Source organism: Cynocephalus volans, chromosome 11 (assembly GCF_027409185.1).
Source record: "Cynocephalus volans isolate mCynVol1 chromosome 11, mCynVol1.pri, whole genome shotgun sequence".
NCBI lineage: Eukaryota > Metazoa > Chordata > Mammalia > Dermoptera > Cynocephalidae > Cynocephalus > Cynocephalus volans.
Window position 1 is genome coordinate 76886898 of NC_084470.1, and position 16566 is coordinate 76903463.

General features: G+C 38.7%; 1 protein-coding gene across 1 annotated transcript in view; it reads left to right on the plus strand.

Moving 5' to 3' along the window:
* The window catches only part of TAFA1 (TAFA chemokine like family member 1), a 570783-nt gene that overhangs the window by 434567 nt on the left and 119650 nt on the right, over positions 1–16566 (plus strand). The window contains exon 2 of the mRNA XM_063115285.1: positions 4971–5111. Within this exon, the coding sequence (XP_062971355.1) occupies positions 4971–5111 (141 nt within the window). The remainder of the gene's footprint in view (positions 1–4970; positions 5112–16566) is intronic.

Genomic DNA, 16566 nt, shown 5'->3' on the forward strand with positions numbered 1-16566 from the left:
TAATAATATGCCAGACATTTAATACATAAGACAATAGAAATCCCTGTCCTTAAGGGTTTTGCATTCCAATGAGGAAACACAGATGATAATATAGTAAATAAGTAAATTATATACTCTATTTGAAAGTTACAAGTGCTGGGGATAGGGAGACAGATCAAAGTAAGGGAGCTCATGAGTGCTGGCTAAGGGAATTATGATTTATTTTAAATAGAGTGGTCAAGTGTGCCTCTGATAAAGTGACATTCGAGTAAAGATGTAGAGATGAGAGAGTGAGCCAGAGATCTGCTGCTAGAGTGTCCCAGGTGACACAGAGACCCTCCAGAGGGATCGTGCCTGGCATGTTCAGGCAGTAGTCCCCAGGGAGACCAGTGTCCCTAGAGGAAAAGGAAGGAGAGAGAGGACAAGAACAAATGAGGTCAGAGACAATTGGGAAGGAGGAGCAGGCCGGACACTTAACCATGACAGCCATGCTAAGTAACATGTCAGACTTGCTTTTGGAACAGACTGGAGTCACACATTTGTGTGATTTCTGGGCAAGGTATTCAACCTCTCTGAGCTTCAGCTTTTCATCTGTAAAGTGGGGACAGTACCTTGTATAGTTGCTGGAATGTTTATCATTAATGTGGGTGAAGCACCAATTACAGTGTCCAGCACTCAAATTGGAGCTCAATACATGGCAGTGGGCTCTAGGAATAACACAGAATTGTTCCTTCAGCTCATCTACCATGGTGCTATGAGGGACTGGCTTTGGGCCTCCAGTGGCCTCCTTGCTTTCCATATTATTTAACTCAGTGCAGTAACTCAGGCAATCTGGCATGTCTGTCACCATGTCTGCTGACTTGACTGTAAATCAAATGAGATTCAAAATATGTCCGTGGAGCTTTCCTATGCCTTGTGCTATTATCAATCATAAATGTTGCTTCAATCTTGTATTAAAGCCAAGTGGTGACTTTTAAATTAGTGCTATTTTCATGACATGTAGAACTAGCTATTACTGACTTGACCGAGGGTATCTGTAGCTGACAATTATAAACTAGAGCAGCATGATTGCAGGTGTCTGGGTTAAAGAGTGTAATGTGTGATTAGCCCTACTCCATTAACTCTAATCCCAGTGATGGGCATGTGGAGATAGGGAGATATCCTTCTATGATCCAAGTTCAAGCCTTCTCACTTCCTGCTTGGTGTTTTGCAGTGGTCATTTGTTTCTTCTGCTTTGCAACATTGGACTTCTCCAACTCCTCTTGCACATAGCTGCCAGCATAGTCGCCCTAAAGCAATACCTGGAACACACCAGTCCTTGTATCCAAAATCCTCATTTGTGCCTCACTGCAACACTGAGGCTACACCCAGAAAGGGAAGCCTCTCCAATTTAATCCTATCTCACATGACTTGTGCAAGAAACCTCAATTCTGTCTACTGTGTTTTTTTAAATGCCGTAACTGGCTCCTTAGAGAAATGGCTGATTCTAAGATGGAAAGAGTAGGAAATTCTAAGAGTAGGAAATATGTAAGATGAGCCTAGAGCATCTTGGAGGGCCTGAAAGTAAAGAAGTGCTGAAAAACAAAAACCCACAATGATTGGGGTGTGCCAAAGAGACACAGAAGCCAACTGAGAAAGTTCACAATAGCCAAAGCTGGAACATTTTGAGTAACTATGTAATTCACATAGTATGGGATTATAATGCAACGTATAAAATAAATATCTATGAGTCCATATAGATATAAATAAGTGATTGAATAAGTAAAAAAAAAAAATGGGGGAGAAGAGACAAATCTTTTGTGCAGTAGAATTCTAAATAATTTTAGTAGATACTGCAGTCTCGTGAAGGTGGAGCATAACTCCCCACTCCTTAAGTGTGGGCTATGTATAGTGACTTCCTTCCAAAGAGTACAGTATCCAAAAAAGGAAGGGAAAAAGTAACTTTCCAGTGGAGAAATATGACAAGCACTGCCTCAGCCAAGTGACTCAGGTCGACATCAACAGTGATAAGTCATGTTGAAAGTGTGTACACTTGATGTGATGTGGCAAGAATGATGCTTTACCTCTGTGGTCTTCCTCCAAAATCACATAACCCCAATCTAATCATGAGAAAAGCCTCTGACAAATCCCAACTGAGGGACAGCCTGCAAAATACCTGACCAACACTCCTTAAAACTGTCAAGATCATCAAAAAGCAAGGGATGTTTGAGAAACTGTCACAGCCAAGAGGAGCCTAAGGAGAAAAGACAACTAAATGTCCTCTGGTATTCTGGATGGGATCCTGGAACAGAGAAGAGCCTTAGGTCGTAACTAAGGAAATCTGAACATAGCCTAGACTTTAGTTAATAGTAATATATCAATATTGACTCAATTGTAACAAATGTGTCATTCATGTAAAGGGAATAAAAACAAGAAATAATAGGGTGTTGTATATTTGGGGACTCTCAGTACTACCTTCACAAATTTTCTGAAAATCTAAAACTGTTCTAAAAATAAAAGGTTGTTTAAAAACAAAACAAACAAAAAAAACCCCTCAGACTCTAAGGTTAGTGAAATGTCTCCCTTCATCGCATCTGTTGAAGCCCTGCCTTTCAACTTGTAACTTAAGAAACCTCTCTGATTCTTCAAAAAGGAATAGGTCTCCCATTCCACCCATGTCTATAGCACTTGGTCTTTACTTTACGGTATTAATGTTAGTTAATTCACTGACTCATGCATTCATTCAGTCAACAGTTTTGGAGCACCTACACCAGCTGTTGATAGGACTGGGAGGAGACGAGCAATGACCCTGACCCTAACCAAGCATGCAGTTTGGCTGCGTGCACAGACATGAGCAACTAAGGACGAGGAAATGTGAAGGGTGCTAAGAGAATGACAGTGACAGATGTGAGGGGACTTTCTCTAAAGAACTGACCTTTCTGTTAAGCCCTAAGGAGAGTGAACTGGGCAAATGCATTTGTGTTGGGGTGAGAGGTGGGAGGTAGGAGAGAGTATTCCAGGAGAAATTATATTTGTATTTGCAAAGTTTCTGAGGCAGAAAGGAGGGTGGCATCTGCAAAGAAATAAATAACATTCAGTCACATTGGATATTGTTATATATAGCATATATGGACTCTTTACTATGTGTCAGGCTCAGTGCTGACCCTTTATGAGGGCACTTCAAAAAGTTCATGAAAGATTCATGTTACTATTCAATTCTGGTTTTCCATGAACTTTTTGAAGTATCCTTATACGTATGTTCTCTCTGTTGATACTCACATAACTATATGATACAGGTGTTATTATTATTCCCATTTGACAGATGAGGAAACAGACACACTTACATAGCAAGTGATGGAGCTGAGATTTAAACTAAAACAGTCTCGTTTGAAAGCCTAAATGCTCCTCCGATTGAGGGAGGCAGAATTAGTCAACCTGAAATCCAAGACACCTATGTATTTCTTCCACATTAGACCAGAGTTTCTAGACCTTGGCACTATTGATATTTGGGGCCAGATCATTCTTTGCTGTGTGGGGCTGTCCTGAGCATTGTGGGATGTTTAGCAGCATCGCTGCTCTGTACCCACAAGATGTCGGTAGCACCTCACACCCACAAGGGATGACAATCAAAAACGTCTCCAGGGAGGGAAGAAGACACAACAATCACAATTCCTTGAAGTTGTTAAGACGAGCGAATAGATATGAGGTTGATGGGAGGGAGGGGAGAGAGGGAGAATTCGGTAATGGGCCACAATAAACAACCACATTGTATATTGATAAAATAAAATTTAAAAAACAAAAGCAAAAGTCTCCAAACTTGCCAAATATTATTGGGGGGAGAGAGCAAAATCACAGGCTCTCCCCACTGCATTGAGAACTGCTGCATCATACAAGTTCTCAGAGGACAGGATGAAACTATGTCTGAAGTCTTCTCTTTTCCTCCCCACCCCCACCTTTTCTCTCTCCTGTCTTTTTTTCCAAACTCTGGTACTGTCCATATATATCTTCTCTGTATACAGGATGTGTACACATCCCTTACAGTTTATAACACAATAACTTATATATATTGGTAGCTTGACAAGTGATTGCTATATTAGTCCAACTGCATCCTGAATGCCAAGAATCCTAAATGTTATGGGCCCATTCTGGTCAAATGAAAAATATCTTTCCTGAATTCAAAACTTGATGTTGAGAAAGTTAATTTCTGCTTTCTGGTCACTTGGGGCATCTTTTATATCCTTGGAGATCTGGCTTATCTGATTTCCTACAGGCCGGAAAGACTGACTCAAATGTTCATCAGCCTTTGGACAGACCCAGCAGCTCACCTGCTAAGAACCTAGGACAGGGTGACATACACTAGATTGCCGATAAATGTGGTTGAATGCACAGATGAGCTATAACAATTAGGTGAAGCCACATGCCTAGGCCTGAGATTTGAGATGCCATTTAAAGCATACACCCATTTTCTCCAGCAATTCTTTCTTTCTTTTGTAGATGAGATCTGGATTTGGGAAATGATTCTTGATTAGATTTCCTATTCAGTCCCCTTGAAACTGGGCAGGCAGTGGGAGGAAAAGCTGATTTCTGGGCAGTTTTCCTGCCATTGCAGGTCCTATATCACTGGAGCAGCAGTTGCTTGTCATTAGTGGGAGCTCAGAGAATCTTAAATGCAAAGATAACACAGGAAAGAGCTCCCTAAATACAATGCATTTAAATCAGATAGCGTCTTTATTTGGTGTGTTAGTTCCAGGCATTCACTGCTTCAGTGATTCTCAATACATAAGCCCAGAATTGTCACATCTTGAGGACCGTTCATTGCTGTTTATTGCTTTGGATTGCAATGCCTGTCTTCTCTGAAGTTATACATAGTGACAGAGAGCCCCTTAATAATTCATGGAAACTGTTCCTATAAATTCTATCACTTTCCCCAACCCCTCCACACGTACTCCCATAGGCCTGAATGGCCACTGAGTTATTTCTAATCAGTGTCCCCATTCTTTCTCTCTTGCCAGAAGGAGGGACATGTGAAGTGATAGCAGCACACAGATGTTGTAACAAGAATCGCATTGAGGAGCGGTCGCAAACAGTGAAGTGTTCCTGTCTACCTGGGAAAGTGGCTGGAACAACACGAAACCGACCTTCCTGTGTCGATGGTGAGTGGCTGGTTTTACCTCTCTCTGAGTGTTCATCCAGGCGTTCACTATACATAATGTATTTTCTTGTTTCATCTAAATATGATTCAGGATAATGAACAGGGTACACAGTAAGTGCTAGAAAGTTATACAAATGCCAGCCTTCAGCAAACATTTTGAATTCTTGTTTCTCTGGTGCTATGATTTGAATGTTTGTCCCCTCTAAAACTTCGGTTGTGATTTTGTTGCCACTGTGTTGGTATTGGAAGGCGGGACCTTTGGGAAGTGATTGGGATCCACCTGCATGAGTGGGGTTAATGCCATTAAAAAAGGATGAGTTCCACCCCTCTTACACTCTTGCCCTTCTGCCTTTTGCCATGTAATGACACAGTAAAAAGATTCTTGCAAGATGCCAGCACCTTGATCTTGGACTTTCCAGCCTCCAGGACTGTGAGCCAATAAATTTCTATTCATTATAAGTTACCCAGTGTTAGGCATTCTTTTATAGCAGCCCAAACAGACTAAGATACTTGGCTTTGGGGTTTTCAAATAGCTCTATTTTGACATTTTTAAAGAGAGAATTACAAGAATTTCTTCAAGACAAGAAATTTGAGGGTCCAGCTCATTCAGAAAATGATTTTTGATTTAGGCTATATGGAATGATGATGGTAGTAATGATAGTAAAGACAACAATACCTAACAGTCATTCAACAAATATTTAATGAGCACTTACTACATGCTAGGTACAACTCTAGATGTTTCAGATACATTCATGAACAAACAGAACTGTCACCTTCGGTGCTCACCATGTGCCAAGCACTGTGCCAAATGCCTGTTATGCATTATTTGATTTAATAATGTCATCAGTGCTATTAAGCAGTATATTAGTTATCTATTGCTGCATAACAAATTACCCCAAAACATAACAGCTTAAAACAGCAAACATTGTCTCACAGTTTCTGTGGGTCAAGAATTCATCTTAGCTGGGAGGTTCTGGCTCAGGGTCTCTCATGTGTTTGCAGGTTTGATTGGTACTGGAGAATGGTTTCAGGATGGCTTGCTCACATAGCTGTTGACAAGTGGCCTCAGTTCCTTGCCATGTGGACCTCTTCATAGGATCTTGGTGACTTTATGACAAGGTAGCTGGCTTCCCTCAGAGCAATTAACCAAGAAAACAATACAGAAGCCACAATGTCCTTTACATTTAGCCTCAGAAGTTACACTTCATTATTTCCACAGTATCCTATTGGTTATACTGGTCGGCCCTATTCAGTATGGGAGTGGATTATAAGGGCTTGAAGACCAGCAGGCATGGATCATGGGGGCTCATCTTGGAGGCTGGTTACCACAGGGAGATACACTTTCCTTCCCATTTTCAACATAAGGAAGCTGAGGATTAGCAGGGTTAAATACTGTTCCATTGGTCCCATGGATAAGTTGTAGCTTAACCAACTCTTGAGCCCAACCTAACAGATTCGAATACTAAGCCTTACTCGCCACCATTAAGACAATTTTATCTGCTACTGTCAAACAGTGTATAAGGTTCAAAGGGACTGCAAATCGCTCTCCCCATCTTTAGCTTTCATAATTTAGATGTGGGTGTGAGTTGGCCTTTACCTTCTTCAGTTAGGAAATCAAAAATGGGTCGGTCACTCAGGGTCCCACAGTAGGAGTCAGAACCGCAATCTCTTGGCTCATGGTCCATTGCTCTCCCTCTAGATACAGATGGGGAAGGACACCTTCTAGATTGGCTCATGTTCTGTATTTTCATTATGAATCAGTAGGTGCTTAGAAAGAGGAACATACTCAAGCCAGGCCAAGTAAATGGGAAGTTATTTTAATAAACTAGAAGAATCCCAGCAAACCAATTATAGAAAATTCAGCCAACCCTCACCGGATTAGTAAATTCTTCAGGGAGCTGCTATCTCATTTTCTTTGTTCATGAGACACACTGTTTCTAATCTCTGTTTACCTCATTCTGCTCTGTATGAACTGGTTCTCTATTCAAGGAATTTCATTTTTACTCTCCTATTAAAGACTGGTATAAAGGTTTTATTTCCATGGTATCAAGTATGATCTCATTATAATGGTATAGCTTCAGGGCCCATATATATTTGACTCAGTTCCTGGGTCTTAAATGCATTTTCTGAGAAGACAGAATGTGATTGGCCCAGATTGAGTCAACATGTCAACCTTTGCCCAATCAGCCACAGCCAGAGGGATAAGCTCACGTGGCAGGTACAGCTGCCATTCTGTAACATCAGAAGCCAAGCCATTTTTAAAAGGACATAGAAAAGCCAACTCTGGGAATACACTGTGATCAGAGGTTCTAAATTGGGGCAATTTCTCCTAGGGGTCCTTTGGTAACATCTGAAGATGCTTTGGATCTAGACATTTGTCACAGCTAGTGGGGGGTGCTACTGGTATCAACTGGGTAGAGACCAGGGAGGCTACTGAACATCTTACAATGTACAGGACACCCCCCGACAAAGAATTATCCCACTCAAAGTGTCAGTGGTGCTGAGGTCAAGAAGCTTGCACTGTGATTACTTCCTTATTCTCCAATACAGTCAACACAGTGAGGCACCTCTAATGCAGGCAAGGTAAGCAGCTAGGCTAGCAAAGCCATTTCACCCTCCTACAGGAGAAAACTCTTGGCCCTAGAAGCCGATAAGCATTATAAAACATAAAATCATGATGGTTTCTCATATTCTTTGCCAAGAAAAGCACTGAGGCGCTTAACTATAAATCTGCATTTTGTTTTCAGTTCATTTTTATCTCTAATGATCTAGGAATAGAATTGCCTTCAGGATTTGGATGGAAGACACAGCCATGCACTGGCTATGCTGGCAGAGGGGGAATGGCATCTGGCCCTAAATTTTGGTGAGAAGTTAAACCACATAACAGTGATATTTTTATCTCAGAACAAGTTTGTTTGACTTTGGAAATTCTGAACTGTTTAGTGTGGTTGGTTCAAACAGGAAGGCTATAGTCTCTATCTTCCAAGCAAAAGTCAATTAAGTATAGAGTATTCTTTAGTCTCATTCTGGTTATTTATACTTTCAATAGCATTCCACTCCTCCAAAATCCTTAAATCCAATGGCATGTATGGGCAAGTCTATGCATTGCTATGATCAGAGTTGTTTCTGTGGCCTAGATCTCTACATACAAATTAAATATGAAGTGTGAATATAAATTAAGAATTCCAGTGTAGATATTAATATGGACTGAGAAGTTAGATATATATGAGCAGAATATCAGCTGTATCTTGGACAAGTCACATTTGCTATCTAACCTCAGTTTCCTTATCCTTAAAATGGAAATACATAATCGTTTATACTTCCTAAAGTTGTGGTGAGAATTAAGAAAATCATGGGTATAATATTTTTTGCACAATTTCTGGCTCCCATCAAGTACTCACTAAATGACAGGATTTATTTCCTATTCTACTAATAAGTGTGGATAATGGTTAGAAAGAGACATTGTTTTACGAACTTTTGTTTCATATTAAAACAACACAGTAGTACCTTGGCCACCGTTTTTTCTAAGAGCTGCTTCCAAATAATTATCCTGGATAACACTCATGCTGGTTAGTCATCTTCAGGAATGCATGTTCATTATAGGAATTTTGAAATTATAGAAATACATCCATACATTAGATTCATCCATGCTATCATTGCCCAGAGATTATCATTTCTTTATAAGGTAACGTTTTACTATATGTCCTTCCAGTTTTAGCCTGCCAGTAAAGAGCAAACTCACACTCTACGTACTTTATTGAACTAAAATGCTGTAGTACTGTTTTAATTAAGGCATGTTTTACTTTATATGATGAACGTTTCCCAAGTTAATACATAATCTTCAAAAAAATGTTAATAGCTACGTAGGATTTTCAGGAGTAGATACACAATTTATTTAACTACCTCTCACTTAGGCACATCTATAATGTTTCTTGTATTCCCCTGTCTTATTTCCCTAAGAACAGACACCAGCTTCTCTCCATGACAGCACTTGATAGCCCATATACCACATTTGTCCTAAATATATTGTCTTATACAGTGCATTTCCCATAACAAGTTTCCAGTTGCTGTTATTTGAAATTGCAGGTCAGTTGCCTTCTATACAGTGTTTTCAAAAACAGAGAAACAGCTATGATTTTAAAAGAAGCATGTATTGGGTTGTTTTCAGATTCAAAATCTGGGACCAGATTATTGAAAATGGAACAAAAATTTGGGGGTAAAATCTTAGCAACTTATTCGATAGTATAATATATATTTGAAGAAATTAAGTGGTGGTACTCACCAATTTAAATTATGGGATAGTTATTTATAAAAACTTATAAAATATTATACTTTTGGACCTATGCCTAACACTATTCTGAAGGAATATGTCATTACATTTTAATTGTTGCTTAATTATTCAATAACCCCAAAAGAAAGAGCTGCGTACCCTATTTAGTTTCTTTGATTGAGACCAACTAAAAGTATAATGTACATCCTTACAGTAATCTCCAATTACTTCTTAGGGATTAAAAGTTAAAATTAAATAAAGATTCATAAACAAAAGAATGATGACTCAAAACATACCTACTTATTTTAGGGAAGATTTTTCCCAAGCAAATGATCTGAAACAAATTTCTAAGGGGCTTGTGAAGTTATGTTCTATGATTCTAATTGATCTATAATGGCATAAAAATAGTATCAGTCTGAAAGTTTTCAAAACTATGGAATGTAATTTATACCAATAATGATAATAAAAATAATGGTTAACTTTTTTTAAAGTTTATACATTCATTTCATTTTAACCTCAACCCTATAAGTCTGTCCTTCTTTTATTTCTATTTTACTCAGGAAACTCAGTCTCAGAGAGTTTGAGTGACTGGTTCAAAATTATGCAGCCAGTAGTGGCAGAGCCAAAAGGTCAGCCTGGGCTATCGGACTCCAGGGCCCCCCATTCATCAAGCAAAGGAAAACCAGAATCTAATACAAACACACGTTACATTCCAAAGGCTTTCTTGCAAGATGCAAAATATCTGGGTGAGAAGGGGAAGATACTTATGGAAATATCCATTACTATGAGCAATAACTGCCCATTTCCTTTCTAAGTCCTACAGAAAGAAGATTGATTGCACTTTCTATGGTCATTGTCATAGAGTAATTAAAAGCATTTTCGTAAACAATGCTTTCGGTTTTATAGAATAGTTGAAGCTTCTTGTTTAAGGTGGGGGCGGGGCTGTGAATCTCTGTTTTTTGGTGAAATTTTCATGCAGTTTGCTGTACTCAGGATTTTATTGTCACGTAATTTACTTTTATTTCTAATTTGAACAAATATGTGGGGGAAAAAATTACTGGTTAGCAGGGAAAGTCCTTTAATGCATTGGGGATTTTAGCATCACTTTAATTAAGAAAAATCTCCATGATAAGTTTATAGTTTTCCTTCTTATTCATTGTAAATTATGACCATTTCAATGACTGATAACTAGCAATCTTTACTTGATGTTCTGCTTAGACTGGATTATCTATCAGTCAGAGGGAACAGTGAGAAGAGGCAAGCTTATATCAGAACTTTACTTTCACAGCAGCAGTAAAAACCCCAGGTGTGTGTTTGTTTTTGTTTTTGTTTTTGTTTTTAACTATTAGCTAATTCAATGAAAAAGTCATCACACTCCTGGCTATTTCTGTGAAGAGAATAAACCACAGTGTATCACAGAACTTTGCTCCCGGCTCATCGTATATTTAGCCTCCAAGATAAGAGCAAAAGAGACAGAAAGAGAGACAAAAGATTTAGAGCCAGGAAGACAGACAGCCTGGCAGGAAAGGAGACAGCACAAAGAAGAGACAAACAAAGAGGGACATGGGAAGGACAGGTTTAGAGAAAAAGGGTAGTAAAAGGCAGAGATAAGTCAATACATGCTACAAGGAACATTAATATATCTATTCATAAAATGGCTTGACTCATTTTTCCAAAGAACTGTATTCAGTCTTACAGTTTACAACTATTTTTTAACAAGATAAAATTAATTTTATAGATCTAGACTTTAATTTTTTTCAAAAATTTAATTTTTTAAATTTTTCAAAAAATTAAATTCTAAATGCGATTTCAGAACCAGAATTTCTGCAAAACTTGCTTCTTGGAGATTGCTCCCTTGGAAAAGACATGACAAAAAAATTTTTGACCATATGCTATATTCCCTATAGACAGGTCTGAGAAATGAAGAAAATTGAAATTCAGCAACAATTTTTGTAGAATAATATGATATATATGTGAAATATTACATATAGTTGCCTCTTCTTAGCCTTCCAAAACATGATAGCATATTAAAGCCTATGAGAAGTTCTGCAGAACTTTAACCCAGTTTGGAAAACTCTTGACACTACAACCTTTTCCTGTGTAACACTTATTCACATCCTGCAGCCCCATGTTCCTTCCATAAAATAGACTTTGGGCCATGACGTTGTAGACTATATTGACTATGGTTTGATTTTGTTTTTAATGTTAACATTTACTTTTACATACTTACGGAATACAATGTGTTTCAATACATGCATGTACTGCACGATGATTCACTTAGGGTAGATAGCATAGTTTTGTACACATGAGTCCACTACTTTTCAGGAATGGCTTTTAGGTCTTCTGAGTTCAACTGAATTCCTATGCCCATAGCTCAGTGTTTTTCCTAAGGCTGGCTGACTAAACAGTGCACAACTGATCCTGGTAGTAATACGCTTTGTAATAAATATCTCAGCAGCATGTCAGGCTCAACTGCAGTTTGGAAATCATCTAGAGACTTTCCAAAGCAAACATAGTATGAAAAAGCTTAAGCTCTTATTTCTATTCACATATATTAAACGTTTTAGGGTACAGAGTAGATGACGTATTTTGGTTCCACCACTTGTTACATGCCATCCACATATAGTGAAACACCAGGATAATGAATTGCTGTGGTGGCTCGGGGACACACACCACAATAGCAGGCTGTGGTCCCTTCATTACAATCTCTGTTTGAAATTTGCCTTATTCTTTCAAAGCAGACTCCAGCTTGTTTAATACACGGAGTGTTGAGCTCAATTGGCTTCATCAGAGGGCATTTCTGGAAGGAGATTGCATTGTTCTTGTAAGAAGGAGGTCTTCTATAGGACCATTAGTAAAATGATGGCATTTTCAGGCCTAATTTCTGAATTATACGTAAATTTTTTTGGAAACAACATGTGGTTCCCGACTTGGCACTTAGACCTGTCCAGGTATGTAAGGAATCCAAGTTTGCATTTGCAAGAGGAATGAGAGAAAGTAGGTATAAGAACTGACAAAAATTTCCATACTATCTTAGAAAAGGTCTGTCTCTGTATTTGTCCCTTCTCATAATAAAGAGAATAGGAATTCAGACATATATTCCTCTCCCTCCAAGAATAGATGTCATTGTCTTTTTTTTTTTTTCCAGTTTAGAGCAGCAGTTGCCAATTAACAGCAAGCCCACAGGCAGAAAAGAAAAATCCTCAGACCTATTCCTTACATTAGCAGAGTATTTGAAAACTTGACTTTGCATGCCTTTGGATGGGACACTCCAGTTCCCCACAGGCCTCACTGTTCTTTATTATTACACTAGTTTCTGGCACATTCGTGTTACCTGCCTGATCCCTACAGACAGTGGACTGTGTGGCAGCTGGCTCACATAGTCATTTCCCTGCTCCTCTCAAGTTAATAAGCAAATTAATTCTTTGGGGAAAAAAATGTATTCTTTAGTATCAAAATTATACACATAGCCTGGTGTAAAGAGAAATGTATGTATTCATTGCACGATGTAAGCATACATCAGAACACCACATTGTACCCCAAACATGTACAATTATTATTTGTCAATTAAATATTTGAAGAAAGAAATGTATAAAAATGTATATAAAGCCAGGAAAAACATAAAAATAAAGTAATTCTCCCTCTCTTCCTCCTTTTCACCAACCCTCTAACATCTCAATTGCCAGAAGGAACCATAATTAGCAGGTCCCTGCACATCATTACAGAAAATATCTTAGCACACACACACTGTAGATACACATAACAATTTATAAATCAAAATGCTATCATAGTGAATAGAATGATCTGAACCTATATTTTTTAGCATAAAAAAAATCTTAAATAGATCATTAATAGAAATAAAGATGTCTGGTAAACATGGAAAGAAGGTTCAGTGTCACTCAGTTGAAGAAATGTAAATTAAATACTGAAATGCAGTGTTTCATCAATCAAATAGAGATGAAAACTTTAGTGATATCCAGTCTTAAGGTGGGAGGAGAGAGAAATTACGTTTAAATCATTTTCAGTGATAAATGACTTACAAACTCAATTAGTCAGCCACTCTTCTTTACTGGGTTCACCAAAAGGAAAGATGATAAATAGGAAATTCTGTAATGAAACTGGATGTTTGAGGAACATAATACAAATTATGTGCATTATAACTGCTTGAAGAGACTTTAGTTAGCTACAGTTCTTGGATGTTTAATTCCCTGCATTTTCTCAACAGGATCAGGTTCGTGAATCTGGATGATATCTAAGAAATCTAAGAATTTAGATGTCATTTCAGTGGGAAAGCTATACGTGAAATTATACTTAGTACAAAAACTTTGATCTAAACTGTGTAGCCACTTAGGTACAAAATTCTCTGCACAAATGTCTGTCATGATGTATATGTTATGTGTGTGCATATGTGTGAGAGATCATGATGTGGTGCACTCCAAATCCTTGTCAGTTATCTAGTTGCCATAAACTTAGTTACACATCATCCCAAATTAATAAGGAAATTTCCCTAAAGTAGCCCCCAAAGTCACTGGTTTCCATTTCTCTCCAAAGAGCTCAGGTATTTTCAAAGACCTGATCTTCCCTGATATGAGAGCACTTTTAATCAATTTTTCTTTTTTTCTTTTTTTTCCAGAAAATAGGAAAAATGTTCTAAATCTAAGGAGTCAGCTCCTCATCTCTTTAGCTGGGCTCCATCCTTGATAAGGCGAGATTTCAGGATCCTGTGTTATTAATGTGCTGTCCATATGAATAACAAGCAAGGCTTGTGAATTCTTTCACACTTGTAGGAAAATCTATAGCCCTGTCTTTCTGCAACAGCACTGGAAGCTGCTGAGGATATTGGGATATTTCTATGTGGAAGATGCTGATAACTTCATCTAACAAAGTAGTAGTCCTCCTCTGGGGCTTGCATAAAAATTTATGCAGATGGATAATATTTTGAAAAATTAATGATTTCCTTCACTTTCTCAAGCTCCTTGAATTTTTGAAGGCCTACCCCAGCCCATACAACAAGACTTGAATTACCCACTAATGAGAGAACAGAGGCCCAAATATCTAGTGTTGAAGTGCAAAACCTATTCAGAGAGTCAGATATAAAACTGAAGAATGAATTTTCTCCTGCCTCTCAGACTGCTGTGATCTGAGGTAGAGAAGGAAGGAAGGACCACATGGGTAGGAGGAATGTGGCCCATGGGAGCAAAGGCTACCTGTAACTTGCACCAGAGAGGTGTGTCTTTACCTATAGACCCACTTCTCCAACCTCCAGCCAACAGAGCATCACACATGACAGCTCAAAACACTGTGTCCATGCCCTTTTGTTTGCCTTCCAATGAAGACCATTATTATCCACTAACAGCAGCTAGTATATTGCACATTGATTCCCCAACAGGAGTCATCAGCATCCTCAGACCTCATTAGCCCTCCATCCTGCATAGGTGACACTCCAGGAAATGAGAGGAAGAACCTGGGCTCATAAATTGGTGGAGTAGTCATAGAATGGAAAGCTCACACACCAACTACACAGGACCAGATGGGTTTGAGATTTCCAACTAATCTAGGACATTGGTGGAACACTCTCACCTTCCCCAACCCACCTATTTCCCTAATAAAATGGAGAGTAAGTCCAAGAACATATGATATTATTTGGTATTTTCATTATTGCATCATTTAAAAAATTAAGGAGAAAATTCAATAGACTGTCAACTAATATTACTTAAGCTAGTAGAATAATTGAGCAGTTAGCTAGCCACTCATTAAAAGGATGATCACATTCCTTTAAATTTAGAGTAACCTGCATGTGTTGACTTAGAAGTTGTCACTTATGATCGCTTTGATGGCTATACACTAATTGTGCTTTATGCTGGTCACCTGTTCTTATCAGTGCTCTCCAGGGGACAAGAAACCTAAACCTTCTCTCAGTAGTGGCTCAACTGAAAAGAGAAGCTATTGTGAGAATATACTAGTGCCATGGAATACAAGGGCAGAGATTGCTCTATAGCAGCCTTAAGGCAGCCAAAACTGAAACACAGGAGCCAGGCCACTTGTATTCACCATAGGTCTATGTCACAGACGGTGATGTCTTTTATCTTGTGCTCTTTCTGAATATTTGCCTCATGCTCTTTTCTCTACAAACCAGAGAGCTTAAATCAGATTGTCTATTTATCTCAACTATGTGGAATACTAGTTATAATAGTAGTTTAAAACTTGTAATATTACTGGTTTATAATTACCAAGCCTTTGCTCTGTGCCAGATCCTGTGTGTTGTATGCATTACTTTATATAATCCTCACAAGAGCCTTATAAGATGCATACTGTTATTAACCCGATTTTATAGAGGAGAAACCCGATGCCTTGAAGGTGTTAAATAAATTTCTTCCAGGACATGGTAGGGGTAGATCTGGGACCCCAAATGGGAACTTCTGGAAATAATCGTAGGAGATAGCATCAGAAGCATGGGTAGGAAAGATTCAGAGGACCTGCCCGTTACTCATATCCACTCCTTGGAGCACAGCAACACCATTCAGGCACACTGGGTGCTTGCTTAAACACTCCCTCCAACACACAGACCATCATCGTTCACATTCCATATATCTCAGATCCATCAGTTTCTCTCCACTCCCTAATTTCAAGATTGCCATGGTCTAGATTCTTATGTTAACCCTAATCAATCCCTTTGATCAAAATGTGTCCTAAACATCCCTTCCTTATCCCATCTGACTCTTCCTTTGCTACCCAAATTGTATCATCAACTGCAGAGGTCCTCCCTCAAAACCTCCATGCCCAAAGCCAGTAATGCCCTCCTTCGGGTCTTTGGGGCATCCTGTGTAACATGTACCATAAGTTACTGTAGTACTTGTACACTACAATTTTTGTTGACTTGTGATCTCTTCTGCTAGAAAGACTCATTGATTCCTTCAACAATTATTTTTGGAGCATTGACTGTGTGCCAGGAATTATGCCAAGCACTTGGTCACATAATGATGACCAAAGACTGTCCTCTGCTGTCATGGAGCCTACAGTCCAGCAAAAGAGACCTTAATCTAATCCTGCATAAAGGTGTGCAAGTAGAAACTATATGTTCAGCAGGAAAGGAATCCAGTCCTCGGAGAGGATGTGAAAGCGAAGGATCTGAAGGCGGCTAGGGAGCTGAGAAGACTATGTGAAGTGACAAGTCTGAGATGTGAGG